Source organism: Pelmatolapia mariae, unplaced genomic scaffold (assembly GCF_036321145.2).
Source record: "Pelmatolapia mariae isolate MD_Pm_ZW unplaced genomic scaffold, Pm_UMD_F_2 NODE_ptg000448l+_length_30240_cov_1, whole genome shotgun sequence".
In the NCBI taxonomy this organism is placed as follows: domain Eukaryota; kingdom Metazoa; phylum Chordata; class Actinopteri; order Cichliformes; family Cichlidae; genus Pelmatolapia; species Pelmatolapia mariae.
Genome location: NW_027052133.1, coordinates 1 through 23,450, shown reverse-complemented (window position 1 = coordinate 23,450; position 23,450 = coordinate 1). Strand labels below are relative to the sequence as shown.

The following is a 23,450-nucleotide window of genomic DNA, read 5'->3' as shown; positions in this document are numbered from 1 at the left end:
AGTACACCTTTAAAACTTCCAAAGCAATTAAGAGGATAATAGAACACAGTTTATTTAACTGACTAAAAACAAGCGTGACCACTTCTATAAAAGCAGACGTTTGATGGTCTGGTGCATTCAGGTGTGTGTTAACACATTACCGAATCTTCAGAAGAATGTACACCCCAAGGTCAGACCAGGCAATGCTCAGAGTAACTGCAAAAAACAGCTACGTGAGCTACATCTCAGAGTCTACACACTTCAGTTAGAATGTTAAATGTTAAAGTTCACGACAGTACAATTAAAAAAACACTGAATAAGTCGCTTGCTTGTGAGGAGCTACCAGGAGAACATCTCCTCTCTAAAAAGAACATGGCACCAATGCTTAGGTTTGCACAGTAACATCTGAACAAACCACAACACTTCTTAAGAATATCTTTTGGTAAAAACCAAACTCAGCATATCAGCACTAACAGCTCATATCAGCTGTGAAGCACGGTGGTGGAGGGGTGATGATTCAGGCTTCCTGTTGGCCATATGACCTAAGCATCTTTCAGTGACTGAGTCGACCATGAACTCCTCTGTACACACAAGTGATCTTAAGTCAAATGTGTGACTATCTGTCCGTCAGCTAACGTTTGACCCAAATATGGTCATGTAACAGCACAGCAGGAACAGAATGGCTGAACATGAAAAGAATCCAGGCGTTACAACGGTCCCGTCGAAGTCAAGACTTCAATTTGATTGAAATGCTGTTGCAGGTGCTTAACAGAGCTGTGTATAAACAAATGCCTGCAAACCTCAATGAACTGAAACAACGCTGTAAGGAAGATATCCCAGAATTCCTCCACGATAACGTGGTAGACTGAGAAAGACATACAGAGAACTATTACTTCAAGTTAATGCATGTGGTTCTACAAGAAGTTTCTGGAGTTAACGAGTGTCGCAGAAGGAGAGAGGAAGTCGCTTTAGCTTGTTGTAGCCATGTCTGACAAGCTAACTGTTAGCCGACTTACTTACAGGAGAAGATTAAATTAATTTTTGCTGCGTTTTCATTGTTGCTATAGAGTTATTATTAAACTGGCAGATTTTACAAATGTGACTGTTTACTCTTTAAATTTGACTTAAATGACATACATACTTACAGAACAATCCAATTCAGTTTTATATTGATGTAAAGACCCTACAATAATACACTTTTACGCTGATTGTTTTCACCCAAAAGGCGGTGCAGATGGTCTGGTGGCAGGGAAGTGATGTATGAGTGCTCTCATGCATGGATGAATATATACACATATGCAAAATCCTAATAGGAGCTATTACTCTGCCAACCCACATTCAAACCTCAAGTAAAAGGTGTAAATCTCTGATGGATTTAAAAGATTGTAAAACACAAATATTTCTGACTGTTCGGTGCTTTTTTTCCCCATTTGAAATATGTTCTGCTCAGAATCAAACACCTGACGTGTAATTGCATAGAGAGTTTTGTGAAAAGTAGTATTTCTGGCAACAAAGCTGAGGCTGTGCATTAGGTGTGGCTTGCCAGATTGCATAACTCCAGCTTCTCTGTGCTGCGTCCTGATTGGCTATCATCTTCATGCATCTCTGGGTTTTCCTCGGTTGGAGGTGTCCTGTGAGAGAGGAATAACAAAAAGTAGACACTCATAATTGTAGGTTTCATGTGCTTTGGAGTTCAAATTGAAGACTGTGTGTTAAAGTTTGCTAACCTGCGTTTTTACTTTCATCCTTTCTTTTGTATTTTGCTCAGAAGCAAGCAGTTTTTCAAACAATTACCTAACATCCCAGTTCTCTGCATCCTCCACTGTGTCTGGAAGAGGTCTGTCGGCAGTTTCAGGAAGGGCCAGGGCTAGGACAGCTCCCAGAAGCGGGGAGATGCCGAAGATGGCGAGGGGTGTGGCCGGGCTGTGGTTATGAAGCATGTTGATAATGGGTGCCAGCACACCACCCATCCTTGCAAACATACAGGATACGCCTATTCCTGTTTGCCTTTTGGCACAGCAAGGGAAAAGAGACAGTTTCAGGAATGCATCACTGAGATAACTGTTTGATGATTAGGGCAAAAGTCTCACCGAAGCACCGTGGGGAATATCTCAGCAGTGTAGACATAGATCACAGCAAACGACGCCGCTATGCCAAACTTCCCTACCATGGCGAGACCACTCAGGAGATTAGGATGATCTGCAGACGGAAGGAGAAAAACCATTCAAGTGATGCAATAAATTTTAATATCAGTTATTTGAGGAAGAAAAAAGCATCTTAGCAAGTTTCCATCTTACCTGCAGGCACCGCAAGCATGAGCAGACAGGCGAGGCCTCCGATTGCCAGAAAGCCACTCTGAGTGAGACGGCGGCTGAAGGGCAGCAAGACGAGGACCAGAGAACGAGCTGGGATCTCAACCAGCCCGAACACAAACTGGGTCAGGTAGAGGTCTGTCCCCAACCTGGACACGCCCAGTGAGAGACCGTAATAGACCAGCACATTCACAAACCTGTGATTTCAAAGGGGAGAAAGGGAGGGGTGGTAAAAAGCTACAGAGACATTGTCTCTGCTGAAAATGACAGCATCACGACAAAAAGTCTTACCAAACATAGAACAAGATCAGAGATCTTTTCCTCATCTGAGGCGTGCGTACCAGATCGACAGCCGAGTGACTTCTCTTCCCCTCGACCGATATCTCACACTTCTCAACCTGATGGTGACGCCACAAATGAATCAGAAACCACAAAAGAGGCTTCAGAGATTTTACATTTTACCTGTACATTAAAAACATCCCTACACTACTTGATGTACTGTAAATGTTAAATCAAAATATTATATTTAAATCTAAGTGCTACATTAAAAATCCTCAAACCAAATGTTTTTATAAGGTGTGGAGCATGCTTCAGCTTACAAACCCCATACAGTTATGTGTAGGCTGATCTAGTACTTAGCAGTGTTGTGGTACAGGTGCCTTTAGCCATGCTGGCTTTAAGCAGTCATGATGGCTCATGTAACGACTGCTTATATCTTTGCCGAATGCATTTAGCTAAATCCACAAGGAGCAGTAAACCTCTGAGTCAACAACACCAGGAGTACAGGTCAGCTGATCACCGGCTGTCCACAAAGAAACTGTACAGTAGCTCCCAGTGCACATCATCATGTGACTTATTTAAGTTACACCCCCCCCCTCCGTGGCACTGCTCCATCTATCTCAGGGTTCCCCACCTAACAATTTCAATTTAAACCCCTGTACATGATTAATAATAAAACATGTTTTAGTATCAAAATATATTTAAAGTACATAAAATACTCAGTAGTAAAGCAGGATGGCCTTTTTCACAGCCACATACAGGATATTGTTGGATCATTACTGGCCTGATAGCACTGAATTAGAATTCATGGAAAAGTTACGTTTATTTGTAATTTCATTCGAAAAGGTAAAGTTGCATATATTCTATATTCATTACATATAAAGTGAATTAATTCAAGCCTTTTTACATGTTGATCAAACAATATAGTTACTGTGTATCTCTCCGTCTAGCTCTGTACATGAAACCACGGTAACGGGGAGACTGCTGATTCGTCTGGAAGGTCGTCACTAGACTGCAATAGTGTATCACCAGCTGTGAGTCGTGACACCCAGTTATTGAAGTTTCATCTGTGCCACAAACCTGCACGTGTTCAGCACACAGCCAGTGAAAATCCCAGCTATCCTGACCATGCATTACACGCTGCATTTAAAAAAATCAAGAAAACAGTGTTCTCAGCACAAAACCTCAAGTCCTTCAGCTTTCATGTGACCATCATCAAATCAGAGGATTCAGCTTTGAAAACTAGCTTAGAAATATATGTATTTATTTATTTATTAAGTTTTACTGTATAAAGTTGTACTCCTCATTTCGTGATTGTCTCATTTTCCTCAGGAAGCTCAGCATTCACTTGATTCATATTTAATTCTTATGAATATCTTGCAAGATAAAAATGCCAAAGGGACCCGTTTCATGAGAGAACTGCAGCATGAGTCCTACGAGACAAAACAAAACATTTAATATGGCTTTTTGTTTTCTTTTTCACATGGAAATGATGAAGACGACGAAATCTCTGCGGCTTTTCCGAGGTCAACATGTTTACTGTGTGCAGATGTTTCAGTAATCACGCTGCTGATATAAAGGCAACTGTAAGGGGAGGAGGTTTCTCTGTGATTATTTTCTTTTAATTTTGTTACAGAATCGCACGCGGCTACATGAGGATCAAAGGAGCAAACATTTGCTTCCAGGACAACATGCCCTGTTCACTGTTTTCCCTTGGTTTAATGTAGCGTGTAATGAATGCTCACTACTGGTGTGTGATCTGAAACGCAGTTAGGTTTGTGTGCGATCGCTGCTGGAGGAGTACGAGGTTTTTGTGAGAGTTTACAGTTTAGAGGAAACAGCAGAAACGTGACTATAAAAATAAAGCCAAGCACTGTCACAAACACTGTTTTTGAACCAGGTGATCCTGAAACACACACACCTGTACGGTGGGAGGTAAGACACGACCATTAACCAGCGCTGCCTTGCGAAGGAGAGCGATGGCCTCCTCTCTCCTGTTGTTGGCCAACAACCATCTGGCAGAATGGGGAAGCACCCTTGTTGGCATTGAGAGGTCAAACAGAGAGGTAGAGAAAAGGATAAAATGAGGAATGAAAACATGCAAGACACTCATAGAAATGCAGGTGTATTTTCATGTCTGAGCAGGGCAGATTTTATATTCAGATGTCAGTTGAATTTCTCACCATATATAGAAGCTAAGCAGGAAGCCCGGGGCTGATATTGCTAGTTGCAGCTTTCTCCAGTCTCTTATAAGATATGCTACTCCTGCTAGCAGCATATAACCCAGGCCATAGGCATAGTCGGTGATGATACCAGCCAGCATGCGTCTCTTGGTGCATGTCCACTCAGTACCTGTAGAACGAAGCAAGGAGAGGAGAGGAATTGTGGGTAATGGTGGCAAGGGTTTTGCAAAAACAGCTTTCAACCAGTTTATTTGCATATCTGAAGATAATGAAAGGTCTGCACAAATGTGTTCCTTTCTTGTTAGCATAAAGATGAGGAGAGCCTAGCACTGTCTAAAGCCTGAACTTACATCTAAAAGTTCTGTCATGTTTACTTAGCACTAAAAATAACTCTATGAGAACTTAGGTGAAAATAAGGAAAACGCTAGACAAGCTCTTAAATGTCTGGCATGGTGGTGCATTAGTAGTCTATGAGGTTTTGAGTCATGTGACCATGAATCTTGTGACCGTTAATCACCTGATATAACCTGTCTGCTTTTTTGGATGTGTAACAAGGGTTAAGTGAGTAAGGCCATAGTCACACAGGCTGCTCTGTAACAATCTGGCACCAACCAATCGTGAGGGAAAAGTGAGTATTCTTCGACTAGTTTTTGAGTGGTTTCTGCAGGTTGCTGGCAGTTGTTGAGAAATAGACTCCTAAAACCCCCGTCACACAAGCCCGGACCCATTCAGTGAAAATCTGGCAACCGCTGGTCACAAGGAAAAAATGTGTATCACTCCGCGGGTTGGCAAAAACCTCCTTGAGGTTGCTTTGGTCAGTGGCAGGTTGTTGCAGTCACCGTTCTGGCTTTATCAAGGCTTGCTGCCACCCTGGCCATGGGGTGACTGTGGCTCAGGAGGCAGAGCAGGTCTTCTACAAATCGGTGGGCTTGTTGTTTAGTGTTCTTGTTCCAGTCCTTGGGCAATGGGCATGGTACTGAACCCTGATGTGCTCCCAGTGCATTTATCAGAGTGTGAGTGTGAATGTTAGATGCAGATGTAGAAAAAGGTGCTTGTAGAGTAGAACACTTTAACTATAACTATAAAAGAGCCAATCCATTCACCATTCACTCAGCTGGCAGTCACAGACTGGAAATAAGTTGACGTGTTGCATGCAAACGACTGGGAACCACAGTAATCTCAAACCAGAAGGAGGTTTATGGTGCAGCATCCTCTTTGTAACTGATTTCATCCAGCGAGAACTAGCAGCCTGCAGGAACCACTGATCAGCATGCTATAGCTGTGTACTGTTCCCTAAGAGGGGTGTCAAAAACACGCAGAGCTGTGACCTGTTCATGTTTCATGTTTGTGCTGATACTGGCTCTGGTTGTAAGACAATAAGAACTTCTTTGTAGTGAAGTGAAACCAAGTGAAAGAATAAAGACTAACCACTGCAAATACTGTCTGTGCTTCCCACGCATGTTTTTTTTTTATATATATACTTTCAACCAGTCAGCAGTGAACATATCTGCAGGGCCACCAATGTCGGTTAATGCGCTGTTGGCTGTTTTAGAGAACTATGCACAAGTATATCTTTATAGACTCAAATCCCACAATCCCTCAGACTCCACACAGACACCAACCATAAATTTCTATTAGCGGTGTCTCTCAGTGTATCTAATTAGAGCCTCGTTAGCTGTTTCCATGTTTCCACTCTGAGTAAATAAAACTGAAGTTAATCAGCCAGAATATAAAACTATGTGGGTTTGAAATAGTGTCGTAACCGTTAATGTTCATTTCAAGTAAATGTAATTACATTACAACAGGTACCAACGTGTTTTTTTACACATACACTTTTGGGACACTCAACCAGAAACACACCTGTGCTGGATCTGTGACGATTAATAAAACTTAATAAAAACTTAAAAAGTCTTAACACTGACTAGGAGGATCATTTCTCTGAGTTATTTTGTTGAGGCGTATGTCATTATGTGTTCTTTATTAAAAACACTTCTGAAAATGACAAACCCTGAAGTCATCAGAAAAGTGTGAAAAGTTTTGAAAAATAATAATAACATTAATAGTTTAATTCATTTTTAAATTAATTACCAAATTAAATATTTAATATTGAAATGTAAGTTGTTTTTTAGTATAAAAGTTCTATATGAATAAATGAGGTCCTTAAATGTCTGAGATGCATCTTATTGATCTGATATTGCTTTAAAATTAAAGTCTTAATAAGGAAATTAAAATAGGAACGCTAACCAACATTTAAAAAACATAAACACACTATCCTGCATCAACAAAAATGTCAGTCCTGTCATACATGGCATTATTGTCAAATAATTGACAATTTAAAAAAATATTAATGAATTATCTTTTGTCACCATTTAAATGAACCTGACATTATATATCAGCCACTGTGTTTTATGAAAACATCACTTTCTTATAATTACTAGCAGCACTTTCTCAAATTTTTCATCCTTTATTTATGGTTGTCTTGGTGACCATTACGTTTCGAATGGGCAACGTACGTTGAACATGACTCATGAGACATGATCTATATGAAAATCAAAAGAATTTGGATTTATTTAAAATATTTTTAAAAACATATAGATGTTAATAATTGCTCCATGCATGACGATGTTCGTGCACAGCTTCATTCCGATTGGCCCACCCAACACATATGCATACATACACTACAATGATTACAGTAGGAAGGTAAGTGGCTGTCGGGTATTCTGTGCTGACGTTCCACTACAGCAACCTCAAATCATCATACTCATGCAGGGTTTGAGTGTGTGTGTGTGTGTGTGTGTGTGTGTGTGTGTGTGTGTGTGTGTGTGTGTGTGTGTGTGTGTGTATGTGTTTAGTACCAAGTACAAAAGCATTGATGATGACACCAGATATTGTTGTGCCAACTACAAAGCGAAGAATCACATAGACTGGGAAGTTGGGTGCAAAAGCCACAGCGACACCGAACACAGTCTGGAGAGCGAGGGACAGCAGCAGGACGAAGCGTCGGCCATACCTTGTAGACAGAGAGAGGACACAGGAATGTGAGTTAGCCCTCCCTCATTATTAAAGATTTGCACCAGTAGACCCAACGAAACAGAAGTAAAGATATCACACTAAGCTCGAAACACATAAAAGACAAAAATACTAAGTCTTTATCTAGTTCTTAGTGTAGGAGGTGCAGTTGTCAGAAACCAAGTGCTTATAACTTTATGTTCATCAGAGAAAACCTGAGGTTTGAAAATTAGTAACAAAGCTGGGAACTTCAGTTTGTTCCCTGGGCTGTTTTTCTTTTCAGGTGCAAACGCTTCCTTTTGTTCACTTTAGCCCTAACTTACCAGGAAGACCACATATTGCTACCTGCTCACTACCACCCACTGCAGCCTTCACTCTTCAGTTTCTTAACCCTTTCAGCTCCGTCAATAAAAGGGAAGCACAGGTCTCATGACCCACTCCCATTTGTCTTTCTGCAATAGATCAACTGTGTCAGTTCAAAGACTTTTCCAAGATATTGATGATAATACCCTTCTATTGTCTCTAGTTAAAAAAAAACAAAAACAGAATGAACAACAATGTTAAAAGTATGGGTGATTTTTAGTGTCACACAGTTAAGTCTGAACAGTTTTATCGTGTGTATCTGTAGCTGATGAATCAAATAAATAACCTGCTCCCTTACATACAGTCACCACATGCAAAGGCCTCCAGCAGTGGCCACCCCTACAGTCGTGCTTTGATGCTGAGGATCTGACACTTTGTTCTATCTGTGCGCCGAGTGAGAAAAGCCTACCTGTCAGCCATGGCTCCAAACACCACCGATCCCACCAGCAGGCCAAACATGTAGATAGATGATCCAATGTTGTTGAACACAGCTTTGCTGCACACCAGGTCCCACTGGTAGATAGAAAAAGAAGTTAGTCCTCGTGCATTTGTTTATTTCTTGTGTATTGGTGAATGGCCATGCAAGTGACATACACTCTGTGGGCAAAGTATCGGGCTACATCGCGTAATCTTAAGCACCTCACTTTTGTAAAAGAACTCAATAAATTTAAGTGTAGTACTGTAGTAGGATGATATCAGTGAAACAAGTCAGTTCCTGAAATTTCTTCCTCCTTTGATGCTACACAATAACATGAAAGTGGTATTATTGCAACGTGGAAGCTTTTAGGAACCAAACCACAGCAACTCATCCACAAAGTGGCAGACCATATAATCTTACAGAGCAGGCCTTTCAAGTGCTGAGGCGCATATTGTGGAAAAGTTGCCAACGCTCTGCTGACTCAGTAACTACAGGGCTCCAGACTGCTGCTGACATTAACATCAGCACAAAAGCTGTGCACTGGGAGCTTCACAGGATGAGTTTCCATGTTTATCCAGATCCTGTAGCTGTATCTGGCCCAGTACCTATGTCTATGTAGAGTATTGTCAAAGTAAATTTGCTTGTGTGTTTGGGCTGCTCTTTGCTGATATTGATTATAGAGTATGGCATCAAACTGGTATTGGACAAAACAAAGCACTGTCATAAAGTTCCAAGTGCAAATGGACCTTAGGAAAGGGTTAGGGTTGCATCAGGGTCAGATTGACGGTAACCTCTAAGGAAACATGATTAAATCAGTCTATACTTGCCAAAAATGGCAGCTGACCCGCTGTAAATGACCAGACACTGATGATTTTCAAATTACACTGTCATTTGTTTCTGTTCTGGCTCATTAAACGTATAACATAAAATAGTCCTTGCACACAAACTGAACCTTCCAAAGTCCAAGAAGAACATCCGCACGATGTTGAAGTGACAAAACTGTCCAGGATATGGTAGCAGTACAAAATGATGCCAATCATTTCTGAATCCCTTTATAGTTGAGACAGTGACTGTTAGTCAAGGAAAATATGTGGCACTACAGCACAATATCAAGGACACAAGAACCTTTATGCCAAGAAGACTCTTATGTAATATAATACAAACTGTTGTTGATTAATTTGTGCATGATTACAACAGCAGCCGTGAACAGCAGGGGTGCAGCAGGGTGTGAGTGGAGCCAGTTGCTTATTTTGGCTCCAAGGCCCTTTGGAAAGTTAATGTGGATGTTTGCTGTGCTGTTCATTACTCTTTATCATCACCTCAGTCTTTCATGAAATAACTCTAATTAAATTTCTCAGATTTTTACATATCTGACTTTTATTTTATTCATGTTTTCCCTTATTTAGCTCCTTTCTTTCCCATAGATTTTGAGATATTTGCTTTGCCATATTGTTTTATTACATGCATTTAGCACAAAAATAAGGAAATGTATGTTTGGTTGATTATTTCTTTGTTGAAGCAATACTTCTTGGCAATAATAGTTATACCAGTGGAAAGCCAGTTTATTTGGGTGCCAAATGGTGCCACGTTTGTAAGAAAAATGCATTTGTGGGTTGAGCAGCAGAGCTGAATATGTGGATTGCACCCATGAAAAACTTGCCAATCTTCTCTTAAATCGTGACTCTTGTTTGGTGTTGTTAATTGGCTTATATGATTGAAGTGTGAAGAAACAAGAGATATTGGCAGATTAACAACTGATTCATTTATCAAACAGGGGCCTCTGCAGCATGTAGAAAAGCCGTACACAGCCACAACAGCCTGGCACCTCCTCCTCACTAGTTTGGCCACACACTGCTTTGGCATGGCATCCTAGTCTTAATCAGTATTTGTCGCAGACAATGTGGTTGTGCTGGTCACAGAAAATTTAGCAACATCGATTAAGATTTGTCAAGTTTTTCACGGCACAACCCACATACTCAACTCTGCTGCTCAACCCACAAATGCTTTTTCCTGACAAATGTCGCATCACTTTAGGGAAAACAAACAAGCTAAAATTTATTGCCAAGAAGCATTGTGATGTGACCACATGTCATAAGAACAACACAAATATTTGACATATTTATCAAAAACAGGCTAAAAAAAGAAAAGAAAACTATATTGTTATTTATTAGGAACATAAAACACTAAATTCAGGTTTTGCCGAAAAGTGATTGCCAATGTTTCTATGCGTTTTCTATGTGTAATATCTTTATTTATATCAGTAAATAGACTTTAGTGAACAGAATTTACAAAGGGCTTACATAACAAAATGTAACTTCGTATCTTTGTGACTGCCACATTATAACCAGTGTAGTCCTTTATGGCCAATTAAAATATCTTTCTAGATATTTGATGCAATTTCTGCTACCCACTTGGTCACATAAGTCTCATTGACTTAAAAAGATCGATAAAAGTCACTTTGCCAAAAACTTTTTGTGGCTTCTACCCTGTGACAGAAATGTTCTTTCTGGCACTTAACGAATTAATATCATTCACGCGGGACAGATTTTACATGTGTTTCACATATTATAGGCCAACAATGCAAGTAAATAACCGTAATTTGACATCTTAATATAATTTTTTAAGTGCTTCCCTTTTTTTCTGCTTATAAAACAGTAAATTTGGGAATCAACGGATAACAACAACGATTATATTTTAGCATAAAAAAATATAATTTAAATAAAAAAAAATTAAGCACGCTTGGATTAGGCTTTGCAGAAACAAAAGAAGATGATTTTGGTAAATATCAATATGGTTAATTTAGACATAAACGCTACACTAGGTGTTGGTCTAATAAATGTGTTAAACACTGGTAGTTTTGGCTGCTGTAATACAAAAAAGTCCCAACTTTGGGTTAAAGTATACCACATCATAGCTTAAAAACCACACTGGCAGCAAATGATCTTTGGATATGTCTTTTTATATATTAGTGAGATTAAAATCCTTACTCTGATACTTATAATAAGTATTTAATAGGTAATATAAGCAATAAAAAGTATTAAATAATAGCCTACCGTCTAATATTTGACACCTTTTTGTCTCTTTTTTTCATTTCCGCCTCTTTTCCCAGCATGAAAGTGAACTGATTAATGACTAAAGTTGATCTTCAGCCCAAACCGAACAGACCAGATGGTCATGTTTCTGTACCTCGGTGACGATGGTGCTCTCAAAAGTCTCCCTGCTATAGACCCATCCGTCACCGCACGGTACGCGCTGAGTGCCGTTGCCCAGCAGCACGACATCCTGGGAGAAGCAGGAGGAGTTGGAGAGGCTGAAGTTCAGGGTGGCTGAATACAGGGACTGATTCCCCGCTGCTGGACTCGAGCCCTCGCGGCACTGATGAGGCGGCGTGGCTCCGGTGAAGATGCTCACCAGCATGTGGAAGGCGAGGAGGATCTGAGGTAGACATATCCATATGTAGAGAATTTTCTGGTATCTGCCAAAGCCTCCAATGGCAGAGAGGATCTGATCGAAATTCATTTCAAATGTAGGTCAAATTGGCTCCAATGGAGTGGATGAGCCGGAGAGATGGAGGCGGAAGATGGTTGTAAATACCGACCAGATACTGAGGCGGTGTTTGCGGTGGTATGGAGACAAACAAGATAAATTCCCATGTGCTGCCGTGGTCAGTCCACGTGAAGTTGTTTAACAATTACTGAAACGAGCTCAAGAAGGTATCCTCTCCCTGCAAACACACTCTCACCTCACGGGCAGCGAGTGTCTGCAGATGAGGCTTCACAGAGATCGATTAAAATGCTCCAAGACGGACAAAGTTTTTCAGACTCAAACCAAGTAACAAGTGCATCAAATTAAATTTTAAAAAAAAATCCACAATTAGTCTTCCGTTGTAAATATTGCACAGGGAGTAAAATCGCGCACCCAACAAAACGCCAGTGTTGTTTTCCACTCGGTGCAAAATGTGCACATTATGGCAGCGGGGAGCGCGTGTGGTGTTACGTATCCGTTACTTATAGGGGAAGGGCCATAGCATCGCTACCACATCTCATATGTAAAAAAAACAAAACAACAAAAAACTCAGTGTAAGAATCACGGGCCACCACTGAGGCGCAGTGGTTTCACAGATTACCGGATTTAAAGCTCTTCAATGTGGAAATCGTGTAAACCTCACGTGCTGCCGTTCACTGCGTGGATGCAGGTGTAGCACTCAGCTGTTAGACAGCCTTCAAACACAACAGCTCTGCTCTCAATTCGCAAAAAGCAGGTTGTGCGTTATCTAAGAGGCTCTCTGCTGCCACCTGCCATTTGATGCGATGGTAGGCACAAAACCTCTGTCAGCGGAGGGGATGCGGGGTTTATCACAGCATTCACCTGAAAGTGCTTTATATAGATATGAAAGGTAAAGACCATAAAGTGTTAGGGAGACAAGCAGGCGGTGGCCACGGTGGGGAGAAGGAACTCTGTTTAAAGGGAAGAAACTTCAGAATCAGGGAGGGGCAGAAAAATGACGAGCACAAAGGGATCAGGACAAATAAAAAAACAAAACAAACAAAAACAGTAAGATGAGAGAAATGTTAGTGATTAGTGGTATATGAACATCAGGATAGAAAGGAGGGCGGTGGAGGAGTCCAGAGTACATCATAAGATTTCATTTTCAGGGGCTCAAGTTGGGAAAATTAGAAAATAAAAGCATAAGAAATCAGAAAAGGAATCATAAAGAAACACCAAGATAAACCATTTAACAAATGACTTATAGTAATGCAACTGTGGACACACTTCTTACTTTACAGTTGATAATGCAAGGCTATCTTGTTTTGCGTTTATAATCACCACAGGTTACAGCGCATGCCTATATAATATTTCAAAGGGGGATCTGTCCTCCTGTCATTTCTGCATATTGCTGCACTGATATGATCACAGAATTTATGCTTGGTGGAGACAAAAAATGGAGGTGCAGGGGTGGCACCTCTGGTTTCAGACGTACTCGTTTGCACTGATGCAGCTGGCTTTCAGAACAGGATGAAAAATGGTTGAGAAACAGTGAGAAAGAGGACCTGAGTGGCTGTTTTTACTTAAGTTACCCCGTCTCTCACTTGTGCAGTTGATCAAATAGAAAGAAAATACTGAGGATTGCTGGGAACTGAAATTGTGTGTCATCAACAATAAATTAAAAAAAATTATCTGTGGGAGAAACGTGATTATCTGTCGTGACCTGTACATTTGTAACTTTGCACACAATGCAAGTTTTATTTTTAATCTAAAATTATACACTTTTATATAATAACACTCTAAATGTCTCGACGTTACAATAGTATGGATAACTAATTGCACTTTATATTCTGACCACTCTCTACCCTTCTGTACACAGTGCTTCCTTTATTATAGATTGATTTTATTTATTGGCGTGTAGGAAATCTCGCAAAGTAAGAATATCATTGCTCAGCGTGACCACTTTGTTCTGGACAAATCTTGATTAGAAATTAAATATGTTCCTTATAATGATTACAGCAAAACTAGCCTTACAAGCTTTTAAAGCTGTAAAGATCCTATAATTTTAAATTGCCCGCAAATGATCACCCCAACCTCTTCCTGTTAGGCGCGTGTGACGTCACTGATGCTCGGTCCAGAACGGGTTGGGTCTCTGGTTTGGGAGTCTTCTGGGTGGCAGCAGGGTGGGAAAAAAGTGAAGTCATATACAGTTACCCAGGAAACCGTGCGAAATAAAGCAGCACCTTACAATTAAAAGCATCAACGCGTTTACTAAGTACGAAACTTTTCAACTTAAGCCGTAATAAATATTAAAATCATCAAGTGAAAATAGAAGTTAATCTCAAGATGATCATTGTGCACTTTCACTGTATTCTGCAGGCGCATGGTAACAGCATACTTACTACGGTGCAAAATATGCATCCACGTTTTTTTAAAGCTGTTAGGGAATAGGGATTTTATTTTGAAGGTCTCGGCCAGAAGTCCTATTATTCTAATGCTGTGTGGCGTGACAGTGGCGAGGGAGGTTGATCGCAGGGAAAGTGAGAGAACAGAGAGACAGAGGGAGATGGCTGAAAGGCTGGAGCAGTGGACCAGGTTAGGAGCGAGTCTGGACAGCGGTCTAAGGTGATCTTGATCATCCAGAGGTGTCTGCGCTGTGGAAGTGGGAGTCCAGACCGCGCGAATCCCCCGTCACGGCGCTCCAGCCCGGCCTGACCGCGGACTGTGTGGCAGACACCGTCTTCGGCTGCCCATCCTGGAAACATTTTCACTGTCTAAACATTTCCTAGCTGCAGGATTGCTCAGCTTCACCCGAGTCCTCCCTGGATCACGGACAAGGAACCGTGCTTGGATCCGTCACCGTGAGTGTCCGTGTAGTGGCTGATGCACTGCTGTCACGATTAAATGCTTTTAATGGCGATGCCGTGCATCATAAGGTCAGCTGATCAGGTTCTGGTACTTACTGTCATACTTGTAGGGTGACACGATTTGCAAAAACCCAGATTCGCATCCGTGACGGGTGCTGATGTAGATGAAGCCACGCCCTCAGACATGGCATTGTGTATGCCCCACGCGTGAATGAACCCTGGCCTATTTACTGCAGCACAATCAGCAGGAGCAGCTGTCAGCGTTCACTGCGGGACAGTTGTAATATTTGGGCCTGCAGGACATCCAATAAGCACCTCACGTTTATCCTCGTCAGCACGGGATTGCAGCTTTAATGTGTTGTTTTAATCCCAAATCTGCATGTGGTGCATGTGCGTGTTGTCAGTTCAAATCTGAAGTCATCTTTCACCCACAGAGTATGTGGAGAGGTTTTTAAAAATAGATAAATTCCCATAAGATGCTGCTGTCACAGTGAGCAGTGTGAGTTCAGCTTTCAGACTGCTGCAATGGGAAAGACGTTCCAAGGTTGCACTGCAGCTACAGTGATGACAGAGACCCGTGCTTGCCCGTGTGTCCCTCCCTTTATACATACATACACTTTCTGCACCGACATGTCTCTCTTAAGAGAGGTAACCGGCTATTCATGCAACTGGCTCACACAAACACTCATGCATATTCACAGAGACTTTTAGTGAGGCTCTATTTTTGTTCAGAGCTGCAGCACCGGCTGTTTGATCTGGCGCTCAGGTGAATTTGTTTCATCTGGCTTGTGTGTGTTTTTACCCTGCCTCGACACGCTGATCCCTGCAGGATGCAAACTGAAATATACAAGGTCACCGTGAATGAGCACCGGTGTGTTTATTTCAGACAGGGATCCCAGTACAGTGTGTGACTGCGAAAGAGGCCGTCTAAGGTGACTGTGAGGTCAGCTGGAATAGGCTGAAGCTAAAAGGTTTGTCCTTTTAATTTAACGTTACTGGATCGATTAGGTAGAACACTCTTTCTTCTCTTCTTCGGTATAATGTCTTTATAAAGAGCTGCACAGGGGACCTCTTATGCTCATTTCCAGCTCCATATTTTATTTTTATTTATTTGGAGTTTGCTGGAGTAGATCTTCATGATTTACAGCTCTTACACAAGGCCTTTGCACTATTTTTCTTCCTGTTGGCTATCCCTCACAAACAGAAGGTTTAAAAGCAGGTGGGTGGAGCTTATGTGCTTCAAGCCAGAGCTGGATGCCTGTGATGATCGTACCAGAGATGTCCACTCTCACTGACACCAACTGGAGATGTTAGGAAAAGTGTTAGAAATGGAGAGTTTAGAGAGGTCTGAAGCCCACTCTTTTGACCCACAGACATTATTTGCACATATCCTGAGCTCATGATTTGAAACTTTGGCCATGTTTCATATGGGCATCCACTACTGTACTGTATATATGACAGGAAAGAGAGAAAAGCATAAATGTTCCCCTCCAACCACCGTCTGTTTTTATTTAAGTCTTGCAACTTATGAAACCTGGTGTCTGCAGTGGGTAGGCTGTGATTTTATGCAGCTTGTTGGCAGGAAGCACTCTGCAGAGTCAGCAGCAGCACTTGTGGTAAAGAGTCTGTAGGGAAAGAGAGACTCACTGATTGAAGTGGACTTTGGATCACAGCAGCAGAAAAAGTAAAGCTCTCTCCTTCTCCTCTCTTCTGTGCCCTGCAGGTGTCTGTGTCTGCTGTCTATCGTCTGTCCCGTGTCACCGTTACAACAGTGGAGCTCCAGCTCCATGGCCCCCGTCTCTCTCCGCTAGCGAGAGGTGAGCCAAGCTGGCCTCCCCAGCCCCCTCCTTGTCCCAGGACCCGGAGTCAGAGCCTGAGCCCGACCGGCGGCACAACCACGAGGAGCAGTATGTGAGCGAGGGCGAGTACAACCAGCCCGAGACACGTCCGGCGCCTCCCGACTGCAGGGACGCCGAAACCATCACAGGTGCAGAAGAACTCAGATCATCCAAAAGTCCAAATATAGCAACAAAGTTTTGAGTATGCAGCTCACCGTCTGGTGACAGTGTTGAAATTACTATTCTAATAAATCTTTTTTTTAATAGTTTTATTAATAAAATATTGCTTTTTCTTCTTCTTCTTAAAAAAAGCAATTTTATATGTGCAATTCCAAACTTAATTTTTCAAAATAAAAGTTACTTTTCCACAGTTTGCACATAGATGTAGCCATGCATCAAAGTAAAGTGATACCAGTTGGTGAAACTAGTCTTTTACCATTCTGAGCTTGCAGTCATAATTAAGTTAAAATGCACAAGTGTTTCTTTTTGATTTTAAAGTACAGTATTGCTTGTTTTTCAAAATATTTCACATTAAATAGGACGTGTTATGTTAAATTCCAGCTCCATAGTTTCATTCATGGACTCTACTAGAGTAGCTTTGCATGATTGACAGATCAAGATAATCCTGTGCTATTGGTGTAGCCCCTCAGCTTTTTTTCTGCCCTTTCCCCTTCCTTTAAGCCAGCTTTCACCTGATTGGCTGCTCCACGTAAACATTAGCTTTGAACCCACAGGTGTCCAGGGGCCAGAGCCGTGTGCTGTCTGTCTTTATTTGAAACATTGCTGTTTAAAACACGTCCTCTTACAAAAAAAAGAGTTTTGTGAAGAGTTATCTAATTTTATTTTAGCAGAATATTTTTTGTCTCTGATTAAACGTAAACCTGCCTTTCAAATGTCTGATCAGATTTAATGTCAGCCATCACAAACCTGACTCGCTGTGGTCACGCAGGGAATGAGTGGAGAAAAAACCCACCCGCCTCATCCACCCTCATCCTCTCTCTCTCTCTCTCTCACTCTTTCTCTCCCTCTAATGTTCAGATGTCTGTAACAGCACTGACCTGCCGGAGTTTGAGATCATCAGTCTTCTGGAGGAGCAGCTGCCGGTGTACCGCTTGCGGGCCGACACCGTCTATGGCTACGACCATGACGACTGGCTCCACACGCCCCTCGTCGCTCCCGAGGCCAGGCTCGACCTGACCACCGAGCAGATCGAAGAGACACTAAAATACTTCTGTAAGTCTGCGCGATCGCACCGGTACTTTAAATGTTTCACACCGAGATAGACTGAAAGCAAGAAGGAAAAGCTGCCGAAGGCAATGATAACAGAACTCCCTATTTAAAGGTTTCAGGTTATAACTGCAGGATTAAAACTGAAACGTTGTTTATCATTATTAAAATTGCAGCAGTGTTTCAGTTAAAAAGCTTTAGAATACAAATAATTTTAATGACAGCACAAAGTACAAATTGTAGTCGACAATTATTACAATTACAAGGTACTCAGGTGTTCTACTTGCCTTTATGGGTCTTTCCCTTAAAATCATTTGAGAACCCCTCCTACAGTAGATGAACAAGACAGGTTTCGAATAGCCCTTTGATGTCTTTTATGAATCTGTTTGACTTAATGCTCAAAGTTAAGCCATAAAAACATTTGGATACCAAGCCCTTTATTTCTGTTTGGCCCTGAAACATGAATGCATCTTTGTTTATTCTGGATAATTGCTGCACTCCTCGTATATCATATCAGCACTCTGCTTAATACTCTGCTTTATGAGTAAGCAGAAGAGGTTTATGGAGTAAGGACAGTGCTGTCTGCAGAGGCTTTCTCACATTAAAGATTAATGTGCAATATTAAACAATATTAACTCTTGCTGTCATCGCATTACATTGTTCTTTGAATCTTTGATGGCATCTGTCTATAAAGTATAACCCGAGCCACCCGAGCCAGCCTACTCCGAGTGCCGGTCCCAAACCTGGATAAATGGGGACGGCTGTGTCAGGAAGAGCATCCACCATAAAATCTGTGCAAAATCAAACATGCGGATCATCAAGATGCAGGTGAAGGAGGACATGCAGCTGGTGGGCGTGACACAAGAAGATGTGATTGACATTTTGAAGATCAGATACATTTGAATAGAGTGATCTTCAATAAGATGTTAATGTTAGATTTGGATTGCTTGTTTTCTATTCTAATCTAGTCTAGTCTGTCTTTGTCCTGTATGGATAAAGCTGGTATTTCAGCTTCTGTCCACATGGTTGTCTCTAATAACCCAGTATGAAAAAGTGGACAAAATGAAAATACGGTGTGTAAAATGTAAATAAAGGCAGAATGCATTGATCTGCAAATCGCATACATTTAAGTTAAGTTTAAACATTTCATTTTTTTCTGCTATCTGTGTTCTCTTGTGGATAAAATATGGGTTTATTTGATTTGGAAATCGCTGCATTGTCTTTTTATTCATATTTTTACACAGCATCCCAATACTTTGGGAATTGGGGTTGTATAGTTGGTAAAATCTCTCCTGTAGCTTTTGCAAATGACTTTTTCCTTGACCCATATGGAAAACTTGCACAATGGAAAGATGTGAAGAAGAATTTAGGTCGTCTAATGAAAAGAGGAAGAATCTGACTCTACTCTAGGCTTACTGAGACGTTAGATCGTGTCACGTGAAGGATGTTGTCTGAAACGTTGTTGAATTTTTTTTCTTCATTTATTTTGTGCGTATCTGAGATTGATTGGAAGAGTTATAATTTCTAAGATTGAGTTTTTACAGTTCAGATAGACTCGTCTCTAATCTTTACTCAGATGAAAGATGATTTCAGCGTTGACATCTTAGCATACAGCTAAGTTGTTTAATTGCTGAGGAAGTTTGATTACAGGTTCCCAGTCTATTGTGTTAGCAGCATGATCGGCGCTAAAGAATGAGTCAGAAGACAGAGGAAGTGTGGTAATGAAAGAAAGGTGAAAATGAGAGAAGTGGGAGTCACTTCTATTGACTCTGTCCTGGATAATGCATCCTCGCCTGTCCAATCATAACACAACTTCCACTTCACCTCCGCAGCTGTGGAGCCAAAACGGATGCACACACGCTCTCTCTCATCTCTCCGCCTACCTTGTTCTCGCTCCACCAACACAGGGACGTCCGTGTGGGTGGAGGGTAATATAATCTGTAAGCCTGTGATACAGTAGCTGAGCAGTGGCATGAGAGAGACAGAAAGTGAATGGATCGGTGTTTTGGACCAGCGGTCGATTGTCATCAAGGCAAGTGGAGGATACGGACAGCAAGAGCAGAGATTAGAAAGGGATGAGTGTGGGCCGGAGGACTGCTCAAAGATGTGATCAAATGATTGGGATATTAGTTTCTTTTCAGTACTCTGATTTTTGTTGAATGTCGTTGTTCCTCTTTGCTTCCTGACTGCGGTGGATTACAGGCTGCAGTCTCATCATTTCAGAGCTCCAGTAATGCAGAAAAGCTGTATTATTTCTTGCTGATAGTTTTGCTCCGGTGTTTGTTTCTTAGTTAGTTCGCCTCACTAAGATGACGCATGTCTCCTATCTAATTTCCATGGTTCTCTGTTGTACCCCTGTAAACCAGCGCTGATCACTATTTCAGTGCCATCACCTAAATTTGCTTTCAGAAATGGGACGTTTTTGTGTTGTTTAGAGTACCAACAGGATTACAGAGGCTTACCATAATGGATTCGATAACTTTGTGCAGCACGTTATGGATTCGAGCTCTGAAGTCAATTATTGCTGCCACCCCCGCGGCAGCAGAGCCACACGCTGTGCGCCATGGAACATGACCCTTTCCCCTTTAACGCCTGCTCGTGCATTTCCAAACAGCGGTGATGGAAGTGTTGCACGCTATACGTGGCACGTCCACTTCCTCTGAGTGTGTAAATACTCTTTGTGTTACATAATGGGGCCGTTTTTGCATGCAGTCACACATGTTTGCAGATCACAACTCAAGTGATGGGATGACCAGAAGGTCATTCGGCATTTTGACGCTCGGTTGTGTTTTCTTTTTTTGTTTTTCCACAGTGCTATGTGCAGACAGAGTGGGCCAGATGACGAAAACCTACAATGACATTGATGCTGTCACACGTTTGTTGGAAGAGGTGAGGTATTTTAATTTTGCCAGTTCATTGAGGGTAAATTGAAGCTTTTCTTTTTTTAATCAGACCAAATGATAATGAGATGTTCCTCTCCTCCGTTTGCTTCTCCTACATTGCAACCAACAGAAAGAGAGAGATCTGGAGCTTGCTGCAAAGATTGGCCAGTCGCTCCTTAAGAAGAACCGGACTCTCACAGAGCAGAATGAGTATTTGGAGGAACAAGTGGGACAAATCACAGAGGAGGTATGCCTCACAGAAATTTAGAGCAGGAAAAAATGTTTTGGTGCTACAGGTGTTGAACAGTACTTGTCCTCCTGCAGGTGGCCCAGCTGCACCATGAGCTGAACCTGAAGGATGAGCTGCTGCAGTTTTACACCAATGCAGCTGAAGAGATCGAGGATGAATCCAGCAGCTCCCCAACGTTAGTTTCCTTTCTTAATGTCACTCCTAAAATGCGTGAATACTGTTACCATTTCACAGGTGTGAAAATATAACCTCACTTGTACTGGCTGTTTGTCTCCTGAAGGGGTAAAAAAAGCAAAGTGGAAAACTGCTTCAGGAGGCTTTGTGAGCGACACGCTCCAGAAGAAACTCAAAGAGCTGGAAGAGGAGAACCTGTCACTCCGCTCAGAGGTATCACACGCAGTAATGAGAGCAACACGGGAGGTGAGGTACCAAAACGGCTCAGAGTATTTTGTGTAATTGTGGACGTCTACTTGCAGGCTAACCATCTAAAGTCAGAGACCGAAACTTATGAAGAAAAGGAGCAGCAGCTCGTGAACGACTGTGTCAAAGAGCTCAGTGAGTTTTGTCTTGCCACCAATTTCTTTTTTGGAGCTTCTGTGTGTGAAATTGCCTGTTTTTCTTTACACAACTCCCTCCAACAGTTTGCATGCTGTGTAATATTTGAATAAAAACACAATGCAATCACTCTAGACAGTATAAAATATGGCTGTAGCTTCCAGGGCGGAATACTGAAGCCAGAGTGCAAGTGCCTTAAACCTGGATTCTACTGGATGGCAAAAGCTGTAAATGTAACTGTCTACGAGAAAATGGCTTTATGACTTGACCTCTTTAAACACTTTCCTGCTGAGTTTGACTTGGTTTGGATCATGCTGAATAAAAAGTTAAGTCTGTGAAGGGTTATCTTTGGTAAGAAACTCCAAGTTCAATGGCTGATCATTTTCACATTTTGTCACATCTTGTCAAGTAGTTAGTAGTAGTTCGAGTTTGTTGTTTCATAGTGAGACTCTTTCTTCTTCATCACATCTGTGGCTTTGCAATAAAGTAACAGCGAAAATGCATCGTCAAAGCAGTACTTCAGAAATCATTGAGTGATGTCATGGTAGCTACATCCACCTTTTATATTGTCTATGGCAATGATGTAACTCATTTAGAATCATATCTTGTTACAACTTTATCTAATTTTTAATTGGATTTAATCAGCATTTTTGAAGAGCAGACAACAGACTGAAAAATATATAGTGAAAAATTTTTTTTTGTGGAAGGGTGGAGTGCCCACTCCGGGTCAGGGATGAGTTCCTGCCCCAAGTGGAGGAGTTTAAGTATCTCGGGGTCTTGTTCACAAGTGACGGGAGAAGGGAGCGGGAGATCGACAGACGGATTGGTGCGGTGGCCGCAGTGATGCGGACGCTGCACCGGTCTGTTGTGGTGAAGAGAGAGCTGAGTGTAAAAGCGAATCTCTCAATTCACCGGTCGATCTACGTCCCTACCCTCACCTATGGTCACGAGCTGTTGGTAGTGACCGAAAGAACGAGATCGCGAATACAAGCGGCGGAAATGGGCTTCCTCCGAAGGGTGGCTCTCCCTTCGAGATAGGGTGAGAAGTTCGGCCATTCGGGAGGGGCTCAGAGTAGAGCCGCTGCTCCTCCACATAGAAAGGAGCCAGTTGAGGTGGTTCGGGCATCTGACAAGGATGCCTCCCGGGCGCCTCCTGGGTGAGGTTTTCCGGGCATGTCCCACCGGGGGGAGGCCCCGGGGCAGACCCAGGCCAGCCGAGACAAGCTGGAGGAGGTGGCTGGGGAGAGGGAGGTCTGGGCTTCTCTGCTTGGGCTGCTGCCCCCGCGACCCAGCCCCGGATAAGCGGAAGAAAATGGATGGATGGGTGGGTGGTTGCCGCTCCCTAAACCTGGCTGGAGTTTTTTCCTGTTAAAAGGGAGTTTTTCATTTCCACTGTCATAGAGTGGTCGCTCACAGATGTATGACAGTTTGTTTATAGCAAAAAAAAAAAAAATGCCCTCCATAACTCGAAATTTGGAGAAAATAACTTCAAATTTCAAGTAATGGATGGCAGTTTTATTTTTTCAGTGGTGGAATCAAGCTTCCATACATGGGGAATCAGTTGACTGTTGAGGTTGTCTCTCTAATACTGTAGGGTCTCTGTCGTGCAGTGTAAAGCACCTTGAGGTGACTGTTGTTGTGAATGTATATAAATTGTACTGCATGTCCCTGTTTTTGAGGTTAGCGGTAGCAAAGTCAGAATGACTATCTATTTTTTTTAAACCTTAAAAATTATAATTTTTGAAATTTTTATTTCAGTGTTTTCATTGCACTTTAAATATGAATTTGAAAATATGAAATGA

At 41.9% G+C, this 23,450-nt stretch overlaps 1 protein-coding gene across 1 annotated transcript; it reads right to left on the bottom strand.

Annotated features, from left to right (window-relative positions):
* Nucleotides 1-383: 383 nt before the first annotated feature.
* Nucleotides 384-12,188, bottom strand: LOC135932370 (solute carrier family 22 member 13-like). Its single transcript, XM_065469820.1, has 10 exons — nt 11,730-12,188; nt 8,535-8,638; nt 7,609-7,763; nt 4,754-4,922; nt 4,492-4,606; nt 2,583-2,689; nt 2,277-2,488; nt 2,070-2,178; nt 1,774-1,986; nt 384-1,610 (listed from the first exon to the last, which is right to left on the bottom strand). Exons 1-10 carry the CDS (start codon nt 12,060-12,062, stop codon nt 1,508-1,510), a joined length of 1,620 nt encoding a protein of 539 aa, XP_065325892.1. The 5' UTR covers nt 12,063-12,188; the 3' UTR covers nt 384-1,507.
* Nucleotides 12,189-23,450: the final 11,262 nt, after the last annotated feature.

What these genes read in the sequence shown, in the direction of transcription:
- LOC135932370 (XM_065469820.1), bottom strand. Translation starts at nt 12,062, where the DNA reads ATGAATTTCGATCAGATCCTCTCTGCCATTGGAGGCTTTGGCAGATAC. An exon ending in CTGCTTAGCTTCTATATATG is followed by an intron (nt 4,607 to 4,753) that starts GTGAGAAATTCA and finishes AATGCCAACAAG; the next exon opens with GGTGCTTCCCCATTCTGCCA. An exon ending in ATATTCCCCACGGTGCTTCG is followed by an intron (nt 1,987 to 2,069) that starts GTGAGACTTTTG and finishes CTGTGCCAAAAG; the next exon opens with GCAAACAGGAATAGGCGTAT.